We start from the raw sequence: 25250 nt of genomic DNA, 5'->3' as shown, positions 1-25250 counted from the left end.
TTGTATGTGACTTTTCTCCCTTTAGGCACTGGTTGGAGAGAAAGCTTGTTACCAGTCCATCAGCAGCTGTGGTGGTCAGGTCTTTTACCTTGGAACTAAGGTAAGTGGGGGGAATTTTTCAGTAAAAATACAGGGTATTCACTGTTGATGGTAGCTCTTCTAGAAGAGGGCAATTTGTCTTATGTAGAGATGTGTTTTGGGAAAAGGTTCTTTGTGCACTTATGTTGTGGGGTGAAGGAAATGTGCTGTAATTTGTTTTCAGCCAGGGTATGGGCTGAGTGAGACATTGTCATAGTTTCACAATATCCTGATTCATTCTGCTCCAGGGTAAACTTAGCCTTACTTTACTGAGATGGCCTCTGCCCTAAGCTTCTCTGTCTCTGTTATAAATGTGCTAGGGAATAGGCAGAAGAAAATAAGACAGCAACTAAAACTGGGCTCCAATTTATACTGCTTGAGGGATGCTTTTTTAGTCATCTGTACTGGCATGCTGTGGTGGGTCTGTGGGGTACTACAGGCTGCATGAGCAACTGCCAGTAAATAACTTTCAATTTCTTTTTTCTTTCCCAGTCTGTTCATGTCATGACATTGAGAAACTGGAGAGAGGTATGTTGAGAGGGACACTCCACAGCTTAGGCTTGAATTGCTTAAATCTAGCTCAGAGGAGGGAGGGAGCATTTGTGAAGCATTTTTTGGGCACTGTGTTCAGGATTCCTGATTGCTACACAGAGCCAGTGCTGTGGATACACTGATTTTCATGGGGACACTGGGACTCCTGCTTGCCTAAATTCCCAGGCTGAATGGAGACCCTGTTCTCCCAAACAAGACATCATGCCTCCTGTGTGTCAGCTTTTGTTGGTGCAGTGCATGATTTACTGAGTGTGTGATGAAGCCTTCCACAAGCTGTGTGCAAGTTTGTATCTGCCACACAAACATCCAGGAGGGAAAGAGAATCTGCTTCACTGGAGTTATCTCCAGCTACTGCAGGAGCTGCATTATAAAATCCATCAAAAACTACCTAGAAAGTCCATAGGATTTTAGGTCCTTGTTGAAGAGTTTTTTTTTTGGAACCTAATTTCTCTGACAGCTGAAACCCCATCAGTGCCCACACTAAAGTTCTTAGTGATCTGTTTAGATCTGTTCCTGTGTTGTACTTTTCACTTGACTCAAGCAGCTGTTTTCCTTTCTGCATCACCACTTTGCACTATGTTTATTCAGTATGTGCATGTTTTCTCTCAGGCTTTGTTTTGCAAGGCTAAGCAGAGCTTTTCAGCTCTCTCTTGAGGTTATTTTCCCATTCCTTTCTTTATTTGTAGTCCCTGTTCTCTGTGTGTCCTGTGTGCTCAGTATCTTGGGCATGGGCAAACAGTTTGCCACATATTGCTCTGGGTAAGGTCTTACAAGTGCAATGTACAGTGTCACCCCTTCTTCACAGTCTCTGCTGGATGTGTCATTTCTCATGCATCCTTGGATCTCATTTTTCTCTTCCTTTGGCTATGTGATGGCAGGGAGTTGGGCACTCTGGAGATTCACTGGTGCCCCGTAGCCAAACTGATTTCTGCTGGAAGGTGCTTATGCTGTTGGGTAGCATCATTCTTCTGTTTCCAGCTTCAGGGGCACATCTCTCATGTCCTTCTCTTCTGTCTTACCTCACATGCTCCCAGTTGGTCATCAGCAAACTTAAGTAGTAAATTCAGCTTATGCCTATGTGTAGAAGGCTTCAGTGAATCAAGAATCAGCTTCTAGACTGATTCCCAAGGAGATCTGGTAGCCATCTGTGCAATCTTGTATTTCTCCTTTAAGCAGTGACCTTCCCCATTTTTCCTCTTGCTGAGGTTGCTTTAGGGCTGTTGTCCTCATCTATGGTTATAGACTCCTTCACATGACATTGTATCAGGACCTTGAATAGGATATGAACAGTTAAGCTCTGTTGAGGTTTTAGTTACCATGGCTGCTTCTCTCTGCCGGTTTTGTCTCCTGCCATTCAACACTGAATTTGGTTTAGAGAGCTGTAATGAAGAGTCTTGCTCTGATTTATAATTTCAGGCACAGATTTTCCTGGAATTCCGAAGTCAAACACAATTTGTTCTCTGAGACAGCCCCTTCCTAAATTCCTATATGGTTTCTGCTGTGTAGCAGTTGTGCCTCTATCACAGGGGACTTAACTGAGAGTTTGAATTGAGTGTGTGGTGATGAGGGTGGAGCTGAGAGTCAGTTCTGGCTGCAGGACAAGATGCTGGGCTGAGACCTGGACTCTTTCTTCTCTCCAGCAGCTCTTTGACACTGACCTATCATACCAAGGCCAGTGGTGCTCAGCCTTGGGTGTTAATGTTCCTTAAAGCAGACAATACCTGTGACTTGTGATCTACTTCAGTCCTTGCTGACTGTGAGCTCAGGAGAAAATAGGGGATAGGATGAGTACATGCTTTGCTGAAAGCATGGCAGAGTTGTTTGCTCTAAGCTGTTGTGCTCCAAGTGATGAGGCAAGGATGGGGAATGGAAAATGTTTATCCTTTGTTTATCAGACAGTCAGTAATGCTGGGGGTCTTCATCTGTCAATCACCTGATTTAAAATGTCCCCCCATAGGGACTTGATGTATGGGGCCTGACATTTCCTAGTCCAGCAGAAAGAGTCCATTGGAGAGAATCTCGTTGAGATCCTGTCCTTTACTGCAGTGTGGTGAGAGCTTCTGAGGTGTTGTGTTCCTTTGCTGTCAGGAACCATGACCCACTACTGGGAAATGCCACTCTTAAAGGGGAGGGAGTCATCTTTTCTGCAGCTCTGAGGCCCAGTATTCCTTGTTATTTTAGAGAGTTGACCACCTTCTGAAACAAGAACGTCTCACAGATGCCCTGGCTCTTGCTTGGTCCTTTTATGAAGGTAAAGCAAAGGCTGTTGTAGGTAAGTTTGGACTTGTTTGCTTCTAACTGAAACCTCTGGGGATCATTTTAAATATCTGCACATCCAGGAATCACTTTTTTAGGGGAAGAAAACAGATTTGAATTGAATTAAGAAGAGAAAATAGGATGTGTTGCTTTGAGTTTGGCAGAAGCAACCTTTATATGGAATAGTTTGATTTTTTATTTTTTAAACTATAGTCCTTTTACCAGCTCAAATGAAAGTCAGGCTTGATCTGTGTGTGACTCCATGCTTTTGTCACTTTGCCATGAAGGAGGTAGATCCAGATGTTGAATATCCAACCTGCTAAAATATTCCTGAAGGCCATGCATGTCCTGTAGGTATCTTCCAGTGTGATTTTCTGTCAGCTCTGCCAAGTAGGTGCTTTGATCCAGGTCTCTCCTATGACTGTACAAGGAGCTGAAAGAATCATGCTGGCTTTTGGCACCACATTCCTACAAAAGAGGTTGCTTGAGAAGTGTGTTAATTATGCCAGAAACTGCCACTTGTGTGGTCAGATTTGTACTGGACACATTGATTTTACAGCAAATAACTTCTGATGGCTTTGACAGTGGGATGCAAGTTCCCAGGACAGGATCCTGCTGTGAAATTGCTGGTGTATGAAGATGTGTTTTGTTTTAGTGCATGGATATAGCACAATAAAGCAGATTGTAATGCTTTGAATAATGAAAAACTGTCTTTTTGAATTGGCATTTATATTCTCCCCTTTTAGTGCACTTTATTCAGCTTATTTGCATCAAGACTTCCTCCAGCAATCACCCTCATGTACAGTCTTTGACAGCTCTCCATTAATTGTTCTCTCAGTATTAAACAGCACTCAGAACTGTTCTCGCCATTCCTGTGCTGGAACAGTCTTTAAGTGAGGAGAACAAACCTTTTGGAAGAAGAGGGGGCTAAAAGTAGAGCACAAAACTGTATTTACATATCCTGACCTCTACATCTCATGGGTAGTTGTGTTAGCATCTGAACTGTGGAGGTTTTTTATTTCTGCTGGTAGTTTAGATGAGAAAAGCTTTGGTTTTCACCTCATTCCCTCATTCTTTGTAGGCTTGACTGGGGACACGAGCAAGAGGAGAGCAGTCATTGCTGACAGAGTGAGTCCCTGAGCTCTTCCCAACTGGATTTTCCTGTGTGCTGGTGTGATACTGTGCTCACAGTGCTGCCAAGCCCCAAGCCAGTCTGAAATGTGCTACCAAGCAAGGCCTCAGTATAGGATTTGAATGACTTTTCTTCTTTGTTGTAATTCAGATGGTAGAAATCCTTCTCCATTACACCGATCGGACTCTGAAGAAATGTCCTGACCAAGGAAAAATCCAGATTATGGAGCAGCACTTTCAGGTATGGTGCTCCAGAGGATTCTTGTAGAAATCCTTTGGCTTGTTTAATTAACTTTGTTTTGCTGCAAACATTACTTGTCTATTTTTGAAAAAACCTTGCTGTGGTTCAGCTCAGCTCTCACCTGTTGTATGCCCTCACAAAATCAGACTTGGGTATCGTGGGTGGCAGAGCAGAACCCGTGTGCTCTCTGTGCTCTGCAGGAGTGTCAGCAGAGCTTTTTTTCCATATGCAACAGCATATGGAAAACCTGTAACTGTGCCAGCTACCAGCTGAGTCAGATACCTCATTGTTTCTGCTCTGTGTTGGCCAGGCTGCCTTTCATGCTTTTCAGGATGTGCTGCTTGGCAGGATTTTTGCCAGTCAGTCCCTACAACTTGGTTGTGTTTGTTCTGCAGGATGTGGTGCCTGTCATCGTGGATTACTGCCTCCTGCTGCAGCGCATGTAAGTCTGCCCTTGCTGGCCTGTCCCCAGGGCACACCCCAGCAGCCCAGGTAGCCCCCAGTGCTGTTTCCTGTGACACCACATGGTGTAGAGGAATTGCATCAAATCATCCCATGGCACATGTCACATCACGGTTCAGAGGAGTGCCTAAAAACCAGCACGGAAGTCAGGAACCCACTGCTCACACAAAACCATCTCTTAAATTTGCATTGATGTGTTGAGGAAGAAAAGTTGCTTTGAACCAAGAACCTGCCTTGATAGATTTTTCTGTCATTCTCATTGCTTCCCTTCTAGTAGCACTTTTTTTGCTGTAACATCCCTAGCTGATTTATGCTGTTTAACTTGCCTCACTACAGGAGCTGGACAGGGCATTCAGTTCCTGAGCCTGGGAAATACAGAGAAAATGGAGTTTAATTTGGAGCCCTTGGAAAGTAGATAAGCAAAGAGATTTCCATAAAATTATTTGATAACTAAACTTCTCCTTCCTCCTAGGGATCTATTATTTAATCAGATATATGACAAGATGAGTGAGAACTCTGTAGCCAAAGGCATCTTTCTGGAGTGCTTGGAGCCATATATCTTGAGTGATAAGCTGATGGGAATCACACCTCAAGTGATGAAAGACTTGCTGCTTCACTTCCAAGACAAGAACAGGTTGGAAAACTTGGAAGCCTGCATTGTGCATATGGATATCACCAGTTTAGACATCCAGCAGGTGAGTGGTTGTGTTGCATACTGTATTGAGCTCCTCTGAATAAATCAGCAATTACAACATCTTGTGCTTCCAAGTGTAGCATGGCATGTGGGGTTTCCCTGTGTCCCTAGGATCAAATTCATGGAGTTGGGAATTGTACAGTGTGGCTGTGTTTTGTTCCTCCACTTTTTGTCCTGGCCTAGGTTAATGCATCAGCAGCTGGACATGTTGGAAAATCCTGCAGGGTTATCCCCAGTCACTGTTTCCCATTCTGGGTACCTTAGCTGGCATCAAAGGCTGCAGGAGCACAGAGGCTGGAGTTGTGTTGGATACTTGGATACTTGCTTTTGCACAGCAGTTAGTGGAGCAGGGAGGTGTTCCTGCTCAGCAGTCCTGTTTCTGATGCCATGGCTTTCCATTTCAAGGGTGAAGCTGCTTGGAAACTTGATGTTATGATTCACTAACCCAACCAAACTACTGCAAGCAAGGTTTTTTTGAAGAAGTGGAATTTCAAAATTTATTCTTTAACCTCATATAAATGCTAGAATCTAGACAGTTAGATTCCATGCTTGCTAAGTTGAACACTCCTTTGGGGGGTTTGGGATTTTCAGAGAGACTGGTTCTGAAAGTGGAAATTCTCATTCTGCTTTAAGCTGTACTCTTGGATGAGGGAAGTGCAAGGACAGGGCCTGGGGAGTGAGAAAGCTGTGAGCTAGGAGCAGCTGTGTAGCTGGGCTGTGCTTTGGTGGCTTGCAGGTGGTTGTGCTGTGCTGGGAGAACCGCCTGTACGATGCCATGATCTACGTCTACAACAGCGGCATGAACGACTTCATCAGCCCCATGGAGGTAGGAGAGCTGCTCCTGCACCTACTGGGATGTTCTTCCTGAGAAACAGCATTTCAAACCCAAAGCCTTCTTTTATTCTCTGTATTCTGCCTTCTTGCTCATTTCCATTTCAAGGGGGGAATCATGTGTGATATGTGCAGTTTATTTCACTGGATGCAGTAGAGGAGAGAAGTGATTTGTAATTACTGTGCTTTAGAACACCAAATTCCCTGCTGAGGTAGAAATCCTCTGCAGAATTAGGGCAGGAAATACAGTTATGTTAATAAAATAAAAAGGAAAAGCAGCAGAAGATAATAACATGATTATTTAAGGAGACTGCATGTACACAATTCATACAAAAGGCCAGAAACAGCCCTTGCTTGAGGCAGGCCTTGTTCTGAGCACTTGGAAGAAATCTCTCAGCAGGAAGCACAGGACTCACTGTAAGGCTCTCTGAAGGCCCTGTTGATTCTGCTGGTTATTCTGGAGATCTGCCAATGGCTCTATAACCCCAATGTGTTTCACCATGGAAGCACTGCTGGTGTTTTCTCAGTAGTGCTGAAATAGAGAGTTGGGACCATTAGAATGGGAAAATCTTCACCTGCCTAAGTTTTAGCAGCTGTAATCTCATTTGATTTTTCTAAGGAAGGAGGCTCTTTAGGTGATCATAATTTTAAAAAGGACTTCTGAAAACCGAGCAGCAGCTCTATGAGCACAAATAACTTTGCTTTCTAGAGGCAAGTGTTTAGAAAATCCTCATTCTACATGCCCAAACTAGGCTCTGGTGACCTTGCTGAGTGGTGGAAGTGTTTGCTCCAGGATATACAGGAACAGGATGTGGGGCTGGTGGGTTATGCTCTGGCTGACCTCTGACTGCTGAACATTGCTTTGCTTTAGTGTGGCCTGTGCTTAAGGTTAGAGATGATGGAATGAAAGCTGTTTTTTCATAAAATCAGCTGTAAAAAGCATCTTTTGCCATGTCTTGGAGTCCTCTGTGCCTGTTAATTAGAAGACACGGTGATAAAGAGTTTCTGTGGGAAGACACCCCACTGATCTCTGCTTTGAAACCACACAGGTTCTTTGCTTTGAGCTTTTCCAGCTGCTTGAGCACTGCCTTTTTTCTTGTTACAGAAGCTGTTCAAAGTCATTGCTCCTCCACTGAATGCTGGAAAGTCTCTCACAGGTACAGAATGCTTTCCCTTTTAAGGTTTCTACTTTTGATACTTGATATTTTGAATATCCCTAGTCACTTCCAACAAAGAGATGCAAAAGGGAATGCATACCCAATATAAGGGTCTTGGAGAACAGAAGAGTGTTCTTGTACTGTGTATAAAGCTGCTCTACTTTGTATGGTAAACTCTGGTTTTGTGGGGGAAGAACTGCATCTCTGCCTCTTGTCTTGGTGAAGAAAGGGTGACAAATAATTTTTGTTTTGTAGATGAGCAGGTGGTGATGGGCAACAAACTGCTTGTGTATATAAGGTAAGGTCCTTCAGAAAGTGTGAGGTGTTGTCTAGTGGTGGCCCCAGATTTTAAACTTGCAGAACCTTATTGGGAGCTTCAGGTTCTGAGAGATGGTGTAAAATAGCAGTGGGTACTCACTACAGCTCACTTAAATTTAAAATCCCTTCCTGTTGCATGTGGTGTGCATGAATAGGAGGGATCAAGTTGGAGGCTTAGAGCCCAAGTTACTGCTGATGCACATTTTTAATTTCACTATTTGGTTTTGTTTTGTGTGAGACACAGAGCTCCTTGACCAAGGGCTCAGTAGCCTCATGTTATGTAGCAGGCCATGTTCTGCCCTGCCTTTTGGGTAGCTCTGCTCAGCTGTTCCTTGCTGAGTTCCCTGTCATTTACAGGAGCTTGCACAGGAGGGATTCATTAGTGAATCTCCTTTCTGGAGTCTGTGCAAGATGTGAAGTTACATTCTGCATTACTCCAGCCTCCTTAAATTGAGAATTTCCTGAAAATTAAGTAAAAAAATGAACAATTCTCAATGTCTTTAATGTCAGCTGTATTAAAATGCCTTTCCTCTCCTTTTCTGTAGCTGCTGCTTGGCAGGCCGTGCATATCCATTGGGTGATATTCCTGAAGATCTGGTGCCTCTGGTGAAAAATCAGGTGAGAAACCTCTTGGAAGGCAACTTCCCCACACAAGGCTTTTAGAGGAAGCTGTATATGTCTTATTTCATGGGTTTCCAAGGGAAAGCTATTATCAGTCTGATACTGCATCTTTGTGATAGGAGTGTATCCTGCTGTAATTACAAAATTAGTTTTTAATGGATGAAATCAAACAGTTGTTGCAGTCTGAACATTTAAATGTAATATTTTTCTTCCAATTGTAAATTGGTGGGTGGGAACAGAGAGTTCTCAGTGATTGGGTTTTTTGCCTTATTCTTTACCACAGAGTCACCAGAAATGTGTAGCTGTTTCTTCTTTGTAAACTTAACTTTGTCAAATATGGGAGGGTCTTCCCTGTTTTTAAATGCAAATAACACTGGATTGACTCTGGGGAGAAATGTCTCTAAGTAGCTCTTGGTTGTAGGTTTCTTGAAGGCTTTTGACTTCTTTGGACTAATCTGACAATTTCTTGAAAAAGGATGTTACTTATCATTGCTTTTTGTGCTCACAGAACTTCTCCCTAAGTTTCTGGCTAGCTTTACAACAAATATTTTTCTGTGCTTCTAGTGTTTCACATCAGTTTCAGGGTTCCAGTGAGAAGGAAGTGCTTTTTATTTTGCACTTTCTCTTTCCAGCACAGTGGAACAGCTAGTTTTTGATTGTGGGGTGGATTTTTGTTTGTGGTTTTTCTGTTTTTGGATTTTGTTTCCTAGTCCAGAGCTTGTAGCTCTATGCATGTGGTAGCTCTGGGTTCCTGCAGCCTCTTTCCTTAGCAGCTGTGCAAACCAGCCCACTTGACTTTGCTGGGCCAAGCACTGCCTGTTGCCCTCTCCCAAGGTTGTTGGGCTGCCTCCTGCTCAGGCTCTGAGGGGAGGCAGGAGCCCTGCCAGCAGCAGCAGCCCTGGGAAGAGCCTTCAGCCTCTCCTTTCTGTGGTTCCTGGTGGTGTTCCTGAGAGCTGGGTTTAAGTAACACCTTTGTGTCTGGTGGGTTTGTTTTGTTTTGTTAAGCATTCCCAGCTGCCAGAGGTCAGCAGGGAAGGTGTGGATCTGACAGGCAAGCTGCTAAATTCTGTGATTCACTGCCACTGTGCTGCCAGAAATTGAACTCAGAGCAGGAGTAAATGGGGGAACATCACACTTGCAGAGGGTGGCTGGGAGAGCACATGGCCTGACAGTTTTCCATGGCATCCCAGTGTGTACCTGACACATACTCCTGAGTGCTGCTCCAGCCTGGAGCCACCTGCTCCCTTGCTGCTGGCTGCCAGCTCTGCTGTGAGCCTGGCTGAGACACCTGCAGCTGGCCCTGCCCTCTTGGTTCCCTGGAACAGTCTGGACACCTCTGTCAAGGGCTCAGAAAAAGGAGTTGATTTTGGAAGATGCCCTCAAATTTCATGAACTGCAAAGTCAGTGGAAGAGACAAGAGTTGAAAAGCACCTCAGTCAATGTTTGCAGTGCCAGAAGCTTTGTGCCTCACAGTGAGGGGGCAGATTGATTGGCTCTTCCCAAGTGAACTGCTGACAAGGAGAGGAGTTGTGCCCTGGATAAGGAGGAGTTGCACAGCTTCCCAGGAAAGCTGCCAGGAAGGGGGAGAGGGAGTTTTCTAATTTCACACACTTCTGTGTGCAAGTATAAATAAGCCTTTATTTTTGTTTGATCTTAAGTTTTGATTGATCTTAAATTGGTTGGTGAGTCTTAGGAGGGGCTGACAAGCAACAGAAAACACCACTCAAATACGAACTGATGGACTCCCAAGGGCTTTAAAGCTCAAGTACAAAGCAGATAACAGTGCTGCTTTCCCACACACTTGTGCTCCCAGTTATCTGAAATCCATAGGAAATCTGCTGTCTTTGCTTGCCTTGTCCTGTCAGGTGTTTGAGTTCCTGATCAGGCTGCACTCAGCTGAGGGCTCTGTGGATGAGGAGGTGTATCCCTACGTCCGCACCCTGCTGCACTTCGACACGCGGGAATTCCTCAACGTGCTGGCTCTGGTAAGAGACTCTGGCTTTCTGAGAGGAAAATGCTCTGCCAGTTCTCCATCATCACTGGGGTTCCTGTCAATAAATCTGTGCTTTAGCTAAACCAGGAGTTCCTGGCTCGGGGCAGGAACAGTTCTGGTGCTTTTCCTATGAGATATCAGAGGGAATCACAGCAGTCCTTTGTGGCATTAAATACAGAGTGATGAACGTGACAGTACACAGTGAAAGTTCTGACAACAGCTGTCTTTAAAGCAGAGGAAAAACAAGAATAATATATTTGTAAAGAGTGTTCTAGTGCCTGTCTCTATCTCCTGCATGGAAATCTGTCTTTCTTACTTTCCAAATTTCTGGAATTTCCTATGTCTATTTGGACCCATTAATTTTACCTGAACGTGTAATAATCATTTTGGTAGTTACAAAAGAAGAAATTATATCTTGGAACCTGCTGTTTAGGGATATGCAGAGAAAGGACTTAAACTAGCATTGTCTGTTTTGTGATGTGGCTGCTGCTTTGTGTTTGCTGGTTTTCTGAGAGATTCTGCTCAAGGTGTCAGTGCTTTGCCTCTTGCAGACTTTTGAAGACTTCAAGAATGATAAGCAAGCTGTGGAGTATCAACAGAGAATTGTTGACATTCTTCTGAAAGTGAGTGTGCCTAAAAATGAACTGTTTGTATCTGACTGAAGGCATGCAGTGCTCTGCAGTGCAGTCTGTAATCTGGAGGAGGTGTTTCCAGTCCTGCCCTGGCTGACACCTCTCAGAAGGTGCTGGGCAGGAGCATGGATTCACCTCAGCCAAAGCTGACAGAGAGGTCTCCTTTCCTGGGTGGTGCTTTGTCAAATTTCTCATCTCTGCACTGTTAAGCTTATTTTGATCTGCTTCTCATTGAATCCACTCCCTGATGGCTTCTGAGCCTGAAAAAGGTCCCAGGTAACCTGTGCTTGGCAGGGTGCTACTGCTTTTCTGCTGAATCCCTGCTCCCTGTGCCTGCCAATGCTGTGTTTGGGATGCAGCATTTCCAAGATGACAGGCCTATCTTTAGTTTAGGAGAGAAGAGGAATGTCAGTTACCAGCCTGGTGCTCTGGAAATCACTTGTCACCCCCAGCCCCTGTTCCCAACAAGGGATGTTCCCATTAAAAGCTCTCACTGCCAAGCACTGTTTGCTTTCCCCTCCAAGCTGTCACCATTAATCATGAGTGACTCCACTTGGAAGCTGTTTATGTATAAACCTACCATAAGTAGCATTTCCCTGTCCCTGTCATCACTGATAGATGAGACAAGGGCACGATGAGTGACTTGGGTGGCAGTGCTGCTGCAGTGGGTGAGACAATGCCACTGTGAGTGGTTTCTGAGTGGCTCTGAGGGCTGTTTTAGCCCTGTGCTGGCTCAGCTGCTCTGCTTTGTGTCCTGAGCTGCTGTTAGCAGGAGGTGGCACACTGCAGCCATGTTCCAGAGCTGCTGGGGATGTGCTCCTGTCATGGCATCAACAGCAGGAGGACAGCTTTGGAAGGGCTGCAGCATTGCACCTTCAGGCAAACAATGTGGTGTTAAGAAAACTGTCAGTCCTTTGGTCTGGAATCTGCTGTCCTTTTATCTAAAAGTTAAAAACTCTTGAAGCTTTCAATTTAAATTTGTCACAAGCAATAAAGAAAACACCTAGGAAGTAGCTCTGCTTTTGAAATAGTTTGGTAACACAGACATTCTGCTAATGCTCATCAAAACTTTGCCAAATGAATCATCTGTGTGGCTGGTCTGCAGCCTCTGGGAAGTTGCTCTATTCCAGGGATGCAGTATGTTCATCTTCACATAGCCTGACAAGGACCCAGTTTGTCAAAAATAAAGCTAAAATTAATAAAACACTCCAGATATTTCAGTGGATAATATTTAATGGTGTTAGGTAGTGCTGTTCTGACTAGGCCCTGTAAGAAATAGCCTTTTTGGACAGAAAATGAAAACTGAAAAAGAATGATTACATTAGCTGGTGTCTCAAGCAGAGCTCTGCTTGATTCTCTAATGTGTCTGGCCTGCCTGCCTCTCTTGTGTCACAAAACCATTAACATCTCTTGGGGTCTGGAACTCTGGGTCATGTGAGGAAATCAATTGACTCCCCCAGCTCCGAGTGAATGAGATGATGAACTGTGAGCTGCTCCATGGGCTTTGCTGCAGCAGTTCTTAGATCTTAGCTGACAGAGTTGTCCAGGTGATGGATTTCCTCCCAGCTTAAACACACTGCTCTTAGAGGGGACTCTCCAAACAGGGGCATTTCACTTTCACTTGGGGTTTAGGATTTTTTGAAGCAGGAGACACCAAGTCAGGACAGATCAGGCTCATGTTTTTTACACCAGGCAGGTGAAAAGCACTTCTTGGGTTTCCAATCCCTTTTGTAGTGAATCTTAGATACTACTTTTTTCTGTAATTTCAAGTCAGCACAGCCACAAGTTTCTCTAAATGTTGTTAGACTAATGCTAACATAATGTGAGAAAAACCTTTCCCCAAACCTGCAGTTGTTTCTTAGCTATTAGAGTAGTTCTTTGCACGCCACAGTTGAAGTGGTAATGGGGCTTGAAATTAGGTGTTTGGGGTTGTTTTCTCCTATAATAATTGTCCTTTAACAGTGTGACAGCATTTCTCTGCTCAGAAGCTGTTCCATGTCCCATGATCAACACAGGCTACAGAGGCAGAGATAAATGTGGTTTTGGAGCCTCTTCACACCTGAAAAACAGGGACATGCAAGAGTTCTTCCCTTGAGTAGAGGGAAGAGAGGTGGAGCCTCTTCAGCTTTGGGACAGAAGTGCTTTAGCAAGGAGCCATCCACTGCCTGTCTTCAGGTGACACAGCCTGTCTTCAGGTGACACAGCTGAATGTTGGGGAAGGGGACTTGTGTTTGACCTTCAGGATGGACTAACACCAGGAGGTGTCTGGGGCAGGAGGAGACACAATGGCTCACAGGGAGTTCTTCTTGCCCCAGTTAACTTTCCCAAAGGCAGCTGCAGAATCAGTTCCTTGTGGATTTATTTTTCCCTTTTGTCTCCAACATTTCTCAGGTCATGGTGGAGAATTCCGACTTCACCCCATCACAGGTTGGCTGTCTCTTTACCTTCCTTGCCCGGCAGCTCGCCAAGCCCAACAACACCTTGTTTGTCAACAGGACACTGTTTGACCAGGCAAGTATTCCTGAGTGTGTGTGACATTCCAAGCAGGATGCACCTCTGCAGAAAGTGTGCTCAGTGCTGTAGACTGGAGCAGATCTGGAGGTTCTGGTGCATTATAACCAGGTGGCATCTTGCTGGGCTGTTGCTGTGGTTTCCTGGGAGCAGAGAAGGACACACCATGGGAACACAGTACACAGTGTTTCAGCTTGGCTGGAGCTGTGGGACAAGCAGCATTGCATCCTAGGAAGTGTTCAAGGCCAGGTTGGATGAAGCTCTGAGCAGTCTGGTCTAGTGGAAGGTGTCCATGCCCATGGCAGAGAGGTGGAACTGGATGGGCTTTAAGGTCCCTTCCATCCCAAGCCAGCTGACATAAGGGGTATCAACTAAAATTACATTGGTGAGCTTATAGAGCACATAAGTATAGTTGGTAATTTTTAGTTCAGCTGGCCACTACCTTCTCTGCTGTTTGAAAAAGGAATTTACACCAATGTATGCCCAAAGCTTGCATGAGTTAACTTTGTATCCCAGCTTAAGTCCCAGAAATTCCTGGGACTGAGGAGGAGGCTTCACTGTCTGCAGCAGTGTTGCTGTGATGATAATAGGGATATATGAGCACTAATAGAAGTGAATTAGGATATATCATGTCCTTGGTCCTAATTTAAGACTGAAGAACTCTGTGGAGCCTAAACAGATTTGGATTAAACAATTTTATTCCACATATATGAAATGTTATGAATTACAGAATTTCCTGTTTTCCTGATGAGACGGCACAGTCCAGGAGAGTGGGTCAATGTAGTGATGCCAGCTGTTTGGTGCATAGTCTGAAGCAGAAACTTGGGGTTCCCTGAGTTCTTCTATATTGCCTGGGTTCCCTAAAGTTTGGTTCTAGATCCTGATGCAGAGTCCTGTGTTTCCCTCTCAGGAGACTTTCAGCAGTTCTCTGCCATTCCAGCATTCCCAGTTTGGTTCCAGGTACATTCAGATGGCCCTGTTGTGTGGTGGTTTGCTGTGCCACTGCTGGTGCCCAGGGTGTGCTGGTGAGTTTGTGCTCCCAGCTGTGCCAGCCAGGCCTGGCTCACAGCCCCTCTCCCTGGCAGGTGCTGGAGTTCCTGTGCAGCCCGGATGACGACTCCCGGCATTCCGAGAGGCAGCAGGTAAGAGCCTTCCAGGGATGCTCCTTGGAGCACCCCCAAGGCCAGGCTGTGGAGCAGAATTTGGCCTTGGGAGTGAGAATGGGCATGGGAATATTGGGCAGTGCTGGGCACAGCAGGAGGGAAGGGTCCCACCCCAGCACTGCCTGCAGGAACAAGAACAGAGGCAGGAAAGTTCTCATAAGCTCATGTCCTTCCTAGTTAAAGGACAATCAATTAAAAAATCACTAAAGTCAGCCCTGTGTTCTTACCATGTTTAATGGAGCAGAGCCATGGACTTGTGGTGGCACTGGCTGTTCAGCTGCTGTTGATGCCCTGGACATAACTGGTGTTCAATCCCTGCAGGTCCTTCTGGAGCTGCTCCAGGCAGGAGGGATCGTGCAGTTTGAGGAGAGCCGCCTTATCCAAATGGCAGAGAAAGCTGAATTGTGAGTTGCTGGACACAATATATAAAAACTGCCTTTAAAACTCTTCCACAGATCTTTCTTGGCTCCACTTTTCTCATTTCTACTTTGTAACTGTGTTTGGGGTTATTTTCCCTGTGCATTCACATAGATGTTCACATTTAGTTCCAGACTTTCTTTCCTGGGTGTTCTCAGAGAAAGCATTGTTAAGAAAAAAAGGGGTAGAGCTGTGGAAACCCTTCAGGAGAGACCCTGTGGGACTTGATGAATTTTAACTTTCCCTATCCTAGAGCCCAGGCTGTGTTCAGAGGTACATTTGTCTATTGGAGTGCTCTACCCTTGGCAGATGGAGATGCCTGGCTGGGGTGAGACCCACAGGTGGATTTAAAAGCATGAGGGGGTCTGGAGCCACCCCCATGGTACTTGTAGGAGATACAAAAACAGTGTCTGGAAAGGCTGAAAATTTCCAGCATCTCCTTTAGATGTTTTATGATTCTGGAAAGAGTCTGTCATGCCAGAGCAGAGCCAGCCAGGGAGGGCATCTTCATCCAGGCCATGAGTCTGGGAGTTACATGAATGAATCCACCATGCTACAAAGGACCAGAGGGAGAACAGTTGGAGGTGTGCCATGCCTGTTCTCCTGGGTGTCCTAAAAGGAGTAACTCAATCAAATTTTTCAGAGTCAATAAAGACATTTTTTCTCCTTGCTTCAGAGAATTTGACAGCCAGGCCCCCCAACTCAGCCACTTCCATCAGAGCTGAAAGAGCTAAAGTGTAATATTAATTATCAGACTCTTGATTTGGTTTGATTCAGTTACATCTGATTTTATGTAAAGTCTCAAGATATTGAAGATGTTTATTAAAATGTGAGGGTAGGAAGCTGTGTCATAGCACATTGTTGAGTCATATTCAGTGAATTTCTTCAATTAAGTGTAGTGGATTGACCTAAGTTAGAGCAGAGTGTCATGGAAACAAAGATCATCTCTGACAGCAGAACCTGGGAGACCTGATTTCGTTAAGAGTTGTTATCCTCTGTCCCTTGCCTCTCCCCTTAGTAACTCCACTTTTCTCTGTTCTGTGTGATAACTTCCCAGAAGAGGGAGCTTGATGGGCAGCCCTGATGGGTTGAGGTTGGCCCGAGGCTGGTACAAAGGGCACTCCAGCACTCTGGAGCCACCCAGCCTGTGTGCTGAAAACTACAATGTAAGACACTTCCAAATGCTGCCTGTCTGCTGTGCTGGCTCAGCTGAGTGCTTTTCCTGACCTGGGAAGTTTCCCTTCTTTCAGCTATCAGATCTGTGAGTTCATGTATGAGCGGCAGCTTCGCTATGACAAAATCATCGGCTGTTACCTGCGGGATCCCCTGAGGAAGGTGAGGAACTCTGGTGCTCCTGGCCTTGCTGCTTCCTGGCCATGCAGCCTGTCCTGCTGGCCACACTGACTGGGCACAGCTGCCTTGCTCTTCTAGCATAATTACCTTGAAAATGCCCTCCACAGTTCAGGTTTCAATTCAGGTAGTCAAAGCTGTTTGTGTTTGTCTAGTGGAGAGGAGCTGATTTTTTTTTAAGTTTTAGAGTTTTCCTTTATCTTTAAATCTAGTGCTAGTACATCAAACCTGAGTGCAAGGTGGGATTTGCTGCAGATGTGGCTAACTGCAGTGCTTTTTTGTTTGTGCCATTGGTCCCCACGTTTCTTCCCCTGGACACAGGCTCTCTGCCCTTACTATCTCTCTGCCATTACCTTCAGCATGCACACCTGCCACAGTTTTTGAGGTGTTCTCTTCCCTACCACCAACAGAAGTTGGGATGAGAGTCTGGCAAATGTGACCTCTCCAGGTCCTTATAAATCCACAATGCAGTCAGAAGAGGAGGTTGTGATAGTGAGGTGGCCAAAAACCATGACACAGCACCTGAGCTGAGCTGGGAACAGTGCAGGAGAGCCTGGGGGAGAGGCCAGTGTCAGGGAGGAGCTCAGGAATGTGCTGGGAAAACTGAGTGTTTGGCAGTGTTCTCTCTGCCTGGGCTCCTAGCTCAAGTGTTGTCCTGTCCTTTTTCCCTGTGGGCAAGAGTGAGACATTTCTGGTTGGGGAAGAACAATTCTCTTTGACCTCAGTGCTTAACACATTAGCATCAGCTTCCCCTTGGCTCTCTTTTCCTCCAGGAGCTCTTTAGGGCCATAGAGCCTCCCTGCAGATAACTCATCCTGACCTACTTGGAGAAGACTAGACTAGCCCTGAGGTCATGCCAAGGCTGCTGGAAACACTCTGGTTTCCAAAAGCCAGTGCTGTCAGTGGTGCTGCAGAACACACTGCAGCATTTATTGGTTTGTGCCTTACAGGAAGAAGTTTTCAACTACATCCACAACATCCTGTCCATGCCTGGCTACAGTGCTGAGGAGAAGCAGCTGGTGTGGCAGAAAGCTTTGGACCATATAGAGGTAGGTAGGGTCTATCCTGCACCCACAGTCCCTCAGCTCCTGATAATGGCTCTTGGATGTGCTGGTGCTTTTCCAGAAGCACCAGTGTCCAGGGCTGAGTCACAGCTGTTGAGACAGCTCTGACATCAGCTCAGAGCTCTCCCACATCAGTGTAAGTGCCTCTCTCAGTCAGGCTGCCTTCCTGGCCTTCCTGGTTTCAAGTGCTGCTCTTTGGATAATGGTGCCTGCTCAGGGGGTGATGGGCAGTGAGTGCTGTGGAGCAGGAGAGGGATCCATTAGCAAATGTTCCATCTCCTGAGCGTGCAGCAGCAGCAAGGCAGGGTATGGACATCACTGACCTCACAGGCTCTGGGATCCAGCTCCTCATCCTGATTCCTTACACTGATAAGTGCATTCAGCCTTGGTGCCCTGGCACTGCTAACCTGGGGAATGATGGGGTCATGACTTCTCTGTAAGACACAGGTTGCTGCTAGACTTCTCCAACTAATAATTCTTCCCATGTTTTCAGTCTCTGTCAGCTTCAGGGGATGAACATGTCTGAAATGATTGTCCAGTCAGTAGATATGGGGAATCTGTAATATTTCTAGTTCCTATAAGGTGCTGTCAGTTCCCACCAGGGTGATCTGGAGATAAGCCAGGAAAATAATTCTGTCTGTAAAACAAGCCTTGCAGACAGCACTCCTTAGCAGAAAATGACCACAGAATCTGTATCCTGTGAGGCAGACAAAAAGCTAATGGGCACATCCAGAGTACTTTTAGTTTCTACCAGCATCTGCAAGTAGTGCATGACTAATGAGAAAATGGACCAAGAGGGAGAGTGATTCAAAAGGTAATGCACAAAGAAACCCTGGGAATGCTGCTGCCTGACACGTGGCTCCCTGAGCTCACAGCCCCTCTCCAGAGGCACTGGCAGAGCTGTGGGACTGGTGGGGATGGTTCTGCTGGGTCTGAGCAGGCCTGACTCATTGCAACCTCATCAGAGCAACTGGTTGGGCAAGCTGCAGCTGCTGTGCTGCTTCCTTCCTCTGCTGCATCCCTGGTCCCCCAGAAGCTGCTGGGCAGGTGATGGGCTCCGTGGGTCACCTTTCTTAGGTACTGTCACTGAGATCAGCTCCCTGGTTCATTTTGGCATCTTCTATTTCCCAGGATTGGTAAACCAGGTGGTTTAGCAGCCTGATGGCTGCTATGGGCTTTTGTCCTTTTCCATTGTGTTAATCCTGCTCTCAGACATTCAAAAGACTTGGAACAGTAAATAATACTTTACTTTACTGGAGTGAAGCTGTGATTTCAGCTCTTAGGACAGCTGTCATTTGCTGAGCTGTCAATGCAGCAGATCAGCCTCTTCAGGCAAAACCAGCAGTGTCTGGAGAGGATTTTCTGGTGATTGTATGGCAGAAAGTGGAGCTTGTGATCAGTGCCACTTTTAATTTTTCCCATCATCTCACAGCCATTGTTCATTGATGTTTATCTTTAAAATATAAACTCTGTTCTCTTCAGTCACACAAGGGTCCTTTTCTACCCTCATACCCACATCCCTTGTGTCAGTTCTGTCCCCTCAAGGGCTGTCTAAGCAGTACCATGTTTGCACATTGTTCAGACCTGGGAGAGGGTAGAAACCCAAGCACCAAACGTTTTGCTGGGGGATGGACTCTGAAGGGTGCACTGATTGCAGACCAGCCTGGCAGTCCTGCCTTCAGCAGTCCTGGAGACTCCCAGGGAAGGTTTGTCCAGAGAGAAAAGTAGATGAAGGCAGTCCCACTGCATCCTTTCTGTGTCCCTCTGCACTGCTGTGCTTAGAGAGCTCCTGGGTGCTTTGGACTGCCTGGGTTTGTGGGGACACAGTGAGGGGCTGAGCTTGTGCAGTGAAGCTGTGGGGTCAAACACTGCAGAGCTGCTTCTGGAGCAGGCAGGTTTTCCTCTGGAAACCTCACCAAAGGCATCAGCTGTGACAGCTCTTCTTAAAGAGCTTGTGGAATGGTCAGGCTCTTCCTTGCTTCCCTTTGTCCCAGTCTGTTGCTGCCATTGCCTGTATTCAGTGGCTGCAGTCTGTCTGGAGGCCAAGCAACTGCTAAGGGACTTGTTCAGTTTGGGATTTTCCCCAGATGTACATTTCTGAAAACTTTCTTTCTTTACTGCTGTAACAGTTGGTTTTGTTCAGTAAAGAAATGTTTTCTCATTTTTAGGTTCAGCAAGGGCTTTTGGGACAGGTTAGCAGGTGCAGAGTGTTGTTTTGCAGCAGTTGCTTCTCATTTATTTGGAAGGGTTAGAAGCAAAAAGCTCACATTGCAGGTTGTGTAAACTTGTAAGATATGAAGCCTTTTAGCTCAAGCTTGACAGAAAGCAGACCCACAGGCATCTAAATGATTTTTATTTCCTTGTATTACTATAAAGAAATTGCTTTTTCATGTCTGGACAGGTATCAGTTATGGGTGAACAGTTGCAGGAAACTTGCTTTAAAACCTCTGATTTGGTTCAGTTAAACCAGGTAAACACTGTTTCCATTGGACTGAGAAATTCCCAAGGCTTGGTTATTTCCCCTTTCCTGCTGGCTCACAGTTGGCACTGGGAATGTCTTGCTGGCAGGGGGTAAAGGCAGTTGTCAGAAACCTTAATGAATAACTTCCTCTCCTTAGGACTGAGGTGGGTTCTTGGTGTGAGGAGTTTTGTATTTTTCAAGGCCTTGTGTGTAGCAAAAAAATCAACTTTCAAAAATCCTTTTTTACCAAATACCTTCTATTTGTTCTCTACTTCTCTTTGTGCAATGGTGTTTATTGTCTTACACTTGCATCTCAGCAAAGGTGCAGTTACAGTATGGATGGGCTCAGTGATGCTGCATAATTATATTGCCTGTGAAGTCAAAATGAATTAATTTGGTTGTGTTTCCCCCCAAGGAGCTGCTGGTGCTGAGCCCAGGTAAAGCAGCTGACCTGGCAGCCATTCACTTCAGTGAGCAGCTTGAGAGCATCATCTCCAACCTGCAGGTGAAGTGTCAAACTCCATCAGTGTGGGGCTTGTGTACAGGAGGGATGTCATTCCTGTAGGAAATGATTGCTAAGAGTCATGGGGAGGTATTGCTGTGTCAGAAACAGAAGGCTATAGCTACTCACTGATAGGAATGGCTACATCTCAGTTATTTGGCCTGTTTGTGGAATTCTGGCCATAAAAATGTATAAACTCAGAGCTGCTGGTTGCAGCTTTTAGTTGGGCTTCAGTGTGGCTTGGAGTCCCAGAGCTGAGCTGTTGTCAGCCAACCACATCCTCAGAATATTTGTGCAAGACATGCCTAAAGCAGCTCCTGCAGCAGGCAGCAGCTGGGAACTGTGTTTTCTTCAGTGGATGTAGTTCAAGGATCACTGTATTTAAAAGAAATCACATTCTTTAAAATAACAATACTGTTATCTCCTCCTGTTGTACAGGACCAGTTCTTGCTCTTCCAGTTCCTGAGGAGTCTCCTTGATCCAAGGTATGTAGAAAGTTGGACTGTTCACAAACTGCAGTGTGCAAATGGGGATTCAAATCAGTTCTTTGAAGCAGTTCTTTGAAGCTGGCATCACCAGCCAGCCTGTGGCCAAGATCAGGCTTAGGACAGGTGCCCTGCTCCTCAGGGTGCCCCAAAAGAAGCACTGTGGGGAGCATCCTTCAGGGGAGTCCCTGCCAGCTCTCTGCCTGGGAGCTGCTGTGGGCTCCAGTGGAATGTGCTGCCTCTGGCATGCGGGGACCTTGGGCACTGCTGCTCCAGAGGGCTGTGGAATGGTTACCTGGGGCTGGAGCACCCCTTTCTCTTCTCAGCAATGGCAGCTTCTCTTCCTAACCCACTGCTTTGGTTACTTGACTGGGGTGTCTGAGTTTAACATAAACAGAAGAGCATTTTGGTCAACTGGCATTTTTAATTTCTGTCTTGTTTCAGAACTGCTGCCATATTTCACTGCAAGTTCCTCTTTTTAACTACTTGCTTGCTCCTTCTGTGCCTGTTCTTTCAGTGCTTCAGCACTGTGTTCCCTTTCTGTTAAATCAGTATCAAATGCCACAATACATTTATATATGCACAGCTCTAGTTGCTTTCAAGCAATTGTTAATGCAACTGAGAGAGAGATCTTGGTTGTCAATTAATCACAAATTAATTGTGCTTTATGAAGAGGAGGAGTAGGAAAAAGCAATATTATCTAAATCCAAGTGTTAGTGTTTCAGTTTTTGTTGAAGTGGAATAAAAAGCATGCTTTGGAAGGCAGAACCTGGAATTAATCAATCACCTCTTGGATTTTAATGTAAATTAAGGAAAAAACCTACCAACCAAAGCCAAAACCCCAAACATACATTTTGTTCTTTCCTGAGTTTTACAGACATGTTTGTGTGGAAGGTGTTAATTTCCACACCTCCTGTTTTCTCCAGGGTCAAAACAAAATCAAAAAATATCTTGGTTGGATTTTATAGGAAAGAAATCAGATTATTTAGTTAATCATTGATTAATTGAAAAAAAAAAGTAGTTAAGCAGAAATGAAACCCAGCTGGATGTTAAGTAGGACTTTGTTTATGCTGTGATATCACTTGCACCTAGTGAAGGTAGTAATTAACCTGGATTCTAATCTTATGCACAGAGTGCCTCCCATAATCTCTGAGTAATAAACATCTCTAATTTCACTCTGCCATAATTAGAGCTAAATAGACTCATTCCTCCTGTAGTTACCTTCTGATCTCAGGCAACACATGATGTGTTCAAACCAGCAATGGGAAACAAGGTTGTGCAGCTGATCTCCCCACAGCTCTCTGCTTTCCCCCAAGGATGCTGTTCCATGTGGTGCACTGGGCCTCATGGCTTCTTCCTAATAACACTCAGATCTGTTGTCAGTGCTGGGAAATTGTTTTCTTCTAAAACCTATTGAAAGGAGCTGAACTGTGCCCTGGGAGAGGCAGGGAGAGAGGTGAAGTCTTGCTCTGCAGCTCTACCTGCAGAGGCACCTACACTTGGTAGTATATTTATACATAAAATAGTGGTTAGGCTCTTCTGCAACATCTGTCTCTTTTCATCCAATCTAAATGCTTATATGCTTTTGTGAAGCAAAATTTTTGTCAAAGTAAAGATTCTTAGAGCAGTAAATGAGCTTTTTAAGGTCTCAAATACAAATGATTGCTTGATCATATGGGGACAAGACTCATCATGCTGGTCTAGCTATCCGAGTTGGTGGAATTGCATTAGGGATTAATTTGGCCCATTTAATTTAGCTAGAGATTTATTTTTAAGGAGGTGGAAGGGGGAAGGGAGGAAACAGGGTTAACAGGAATTGCCTGGGGAAATTAAAACCAAATGTCTGAATGTTTGTAGCATAAAGCAGCCCCAGGAAACAGAGAATGTAGTAGGGATTGCTCAGCTCATTAATCACAGTCTTTGCTACGTTTCCATTTTAAACTCTAGAGTTTTTTCCTCTAAAAAACCCCAACACAGTGAAGCATTGTCTGTTGGCATTTGTGTTTATGTATTGTACCAACAATATTAACTTATTTAGCAGCACAGTGTTCTGGCTTTATAAATGTAGTAACAGACTAAACCATGAGGTTTGTCCCAAGGGCTCTCCTCTGTGCCCAGCTGCCTGTGACACTTGCAGGGCTCCCGGGTGCCAGGTTTCATGAGAAACCAGTGCTCCTCTCTTGCTTTTTGGAAAGACTATGGCAGGGGAGACATTGGATATGGTTATATTGGAGTGAAAATGATCCCATGTAGCTGAAAAGGACCTGCAAGTCTCAGGATTGTCAATTAGTTTTAGAAATTATCAAAATCCAGCTTTCTTTCCATTGTCTCTTCTCTGTGTTTTTTGATTAAATAAATGGCTGAGAGAAGAGTGAGCTTGCTCATGAAATCATGAATACTTGGTGCCAGGGTTATTTCCAGACTTGAAGTTTGTTCTCCTGCTGTAGGTGCCTGACTTGCCATTTTTCCTGCCTTGGCAGACAAGATCACTTTAGATAGAGAGTGTTTTATTTTAGTCTACCCATAGCAAGAGGAGAGCACTCACCCCCTTGCAGGCACTGGGGGAGTTTACAGGGTGTTTGTTGTGGGAGGAGTGGATGGTGAATGCAGAGTTCAGGGTTCTTTTTTGGTCCTTCCAGGTTCACTCTTTGCTGTCAGAACACAATGGTTTTGGCACAGTTTTTGTGGAGTTGTGCTCATACTTTGCACGCTGTGATCAGTACATGGGTGAGGCTTTTGTTTCTGGGCATGTTGCATTTATAATCATTGTAATCACAGGAAGCTGCTCTCTTGGCTTCCTCAAGCCACAGCATTGTCCTGGCCTTTTTTGGATGGTAATATGCCTTTTGTAACTCCCAGGAAATAGAGGATATTGGATATCAGACCTTTTCCATCCCATGGCTGTAGGATTTGCACACTAACAGATCTTCTCCTGCTTAGGAATTTGTGTTCAGTAAGGTAATAGAACTCAATACATACACCCTGATCCATTTCCTTTCCTAGCAGGAGCTTCAGCAGAAGCCCCTGTTTTGTAGGCAGGATGAATTTCCACTGTTTCTCTGTGCAATGCACCAGTCCTAGAACTGCCATGGGAAGTGTAACGTGCAATGGCAGAGAGCTGCTGTTCATTTAAAGGTTGCAGGTGCTGTATCTGGCTCCAGGGAAGCCTCATCCTTTCCCTCCTCACTCTGAAGTCTCCTCCTTCACGTTGCTCTTTTTAAAACCAAGATCGGTAGGAAACTGTCAGGACAAAGGGAGGTGGGCACTGCTCACAGTTCTGTTCCCTCTTCTGTTTCTGCACATGAGGAGTTTGCTTAATAATGAGCCCAGGGATTGAAAATGGGGATGTTTCTCTAAAAGAAGTATGAGTTCCTTTCTCAGGTAGATCAAAGGGATGAAACATCAAAATGTGGTAAAGGAAGTCAAAGAAGAATTTCAGGAACAATAAGCAAAAAGCAACGCATGCAGAGCAGGTCTGTAGGACAGAGACAATCAGGATCTGAACAGAGCACTCAGACCATAAGGTTTCATTGAGGAAATGAGGCTAATTCTTTGTGCCTCTTTGCCATGGAGTTGCTGGTGATGGGTCTGTGCTGGTCTCTTTCTTCACAGGGGTCTTTGAGAGTTTAATTTGTACTGAGGCATCAGGAGGATATGTTGTGGAACAAATGAAATGGCTGCTGAGAGACCTCCAGCACCAGTAACTAGTAGAAGTAGCATAATTTTCCTCTTAAAACCAGACTTTTTAACTTCACCATTAAGGATAAAAGACAACGCTCAGTTGAATAAGAAACTCTTCTTCCCAGCCAGATTTCTGGGCTAGAATTTGATTTTAGTCTCTTGTGCCTGTTTTATTCCAGAGAAGGCATTAACCAAGACCTGCTACACCTCCCACCCTGTATCACTGAGCAGTTCATCGAGCTGCTCTGTCAGTACAGCCCAGACCAGGTTTTGGAGACACTCAAAGTTCTGGAATGCTGCAGACTGGAGGAAACCATCCAGGTAGGAAAGAGATGTATGATGACAGGGGCCGTGGGATGCATTCAAATCAGCTCCTACCCCTTTAAACTGCTGTAAAGATACTTTACTTTAGGCTTGGATTAGTTCCTGGATGCTCTTCGAATCTGTTTCTAGCACTCTCTGTCCCTCTGAGCTGCTAAACTGCTCTTCTGCAGCACAGGTGGATATATATAATAGACTAACACTGAGTTGGGTCTCATGGCTAATAAGAAAGGGCTGTTAGTGCTCTGAAGCTGCTGAGAAACTGCAGAGTGGAGGGTGGCTGTGTTGCTGCTAATTAATCATGTTGGGGGTATATGAAATCACAGGCC

At 45.2% G+C, this 25250-nt stretch overlaps 1 protein-coding gene across 1 annotated transcript in view; it reads left to right on the top strand.

The window, feature by feature from the left end:
• VPS8 (VPS8 subunit of CORVET complex) overlaps positions 1–25250 on the top strand; it is a 64117-nt gene that overhangs the window by 17677 nt on the left and 21190 nt on the right. Inside the window, exons 15-35 of the mRNA XM_054639024.2 lie at positions 26–100; positions 571–606; positions 2812–2902; positions 3968–4014; positions 4169–4258; positions 4654–4700; positions 5193–5415; positions 6151–6240; positions 7351–7402; positions 7658–7700; positions 8266–8338; positions 10207–10326; positions 10886–10957; positions 13358–13477; positions 14563–14619; positions 14962–15044; positions 16308–16392; positions 17358–17456; positions 20348–20437; positions 20873–20919; positions 24780–24921. Of these exons, the coding sequence (XP_054494999.2) occupies positions 26–100; positions 571–606; positions 2812–2902; positions 3968–4014; positions 4169–4258; positions 4654–4700; positions 5193–5415; positions 6151–6240; positions 7351–7402; positions 7658–7700; positions 8266–8338; positions 10207–10326; positions 10886–10957; positions 13358–13477; positions 14563–14619; positions 14962–15044; positions 16308–16392; positions 17358–17456; positions 20348–20437; positions 20873–20919; positions 24780–24921 (1782 nt within the window). The remainder of the gene's footprint in view (positions 1–25; positions 101–570; positions 607–2811; positions 2903–3967; positions 4015–4168; positions 4259–4653; positions 4701–5192; positions 5416–6150; positions 6241–7350; positions 7403–7657; positions 7701–8265; positions 8339–10206; positions 10327–10885; positions 10958–13357; positions 13478–14562; positions 14620–14961; positions 15045–16307; positions 16393–17357; positions 17457–20347; positions 20438–20872; positions 20920–24779; positions 24922–25250) is intronic.

This window comes from Agelaius phoeniceus, chromosome 10, assembly GCF_051311805.1.
Source record: "Agelaius phoeniceus isolate bAgePho1 chromosome 10, bAgePho1.hap1, whole genome shotgun sequence".
In the NCBI taxonomy this organism is placed as follows: Eukaryota; Metazoa; Chordata; class Aves; order Passeriformes; family Icteridae; genus Agelaius; species Agelaius phoeniceus.
This window is presented reverse-complemented; position numbering and strand designations above follow the sequence as displayed.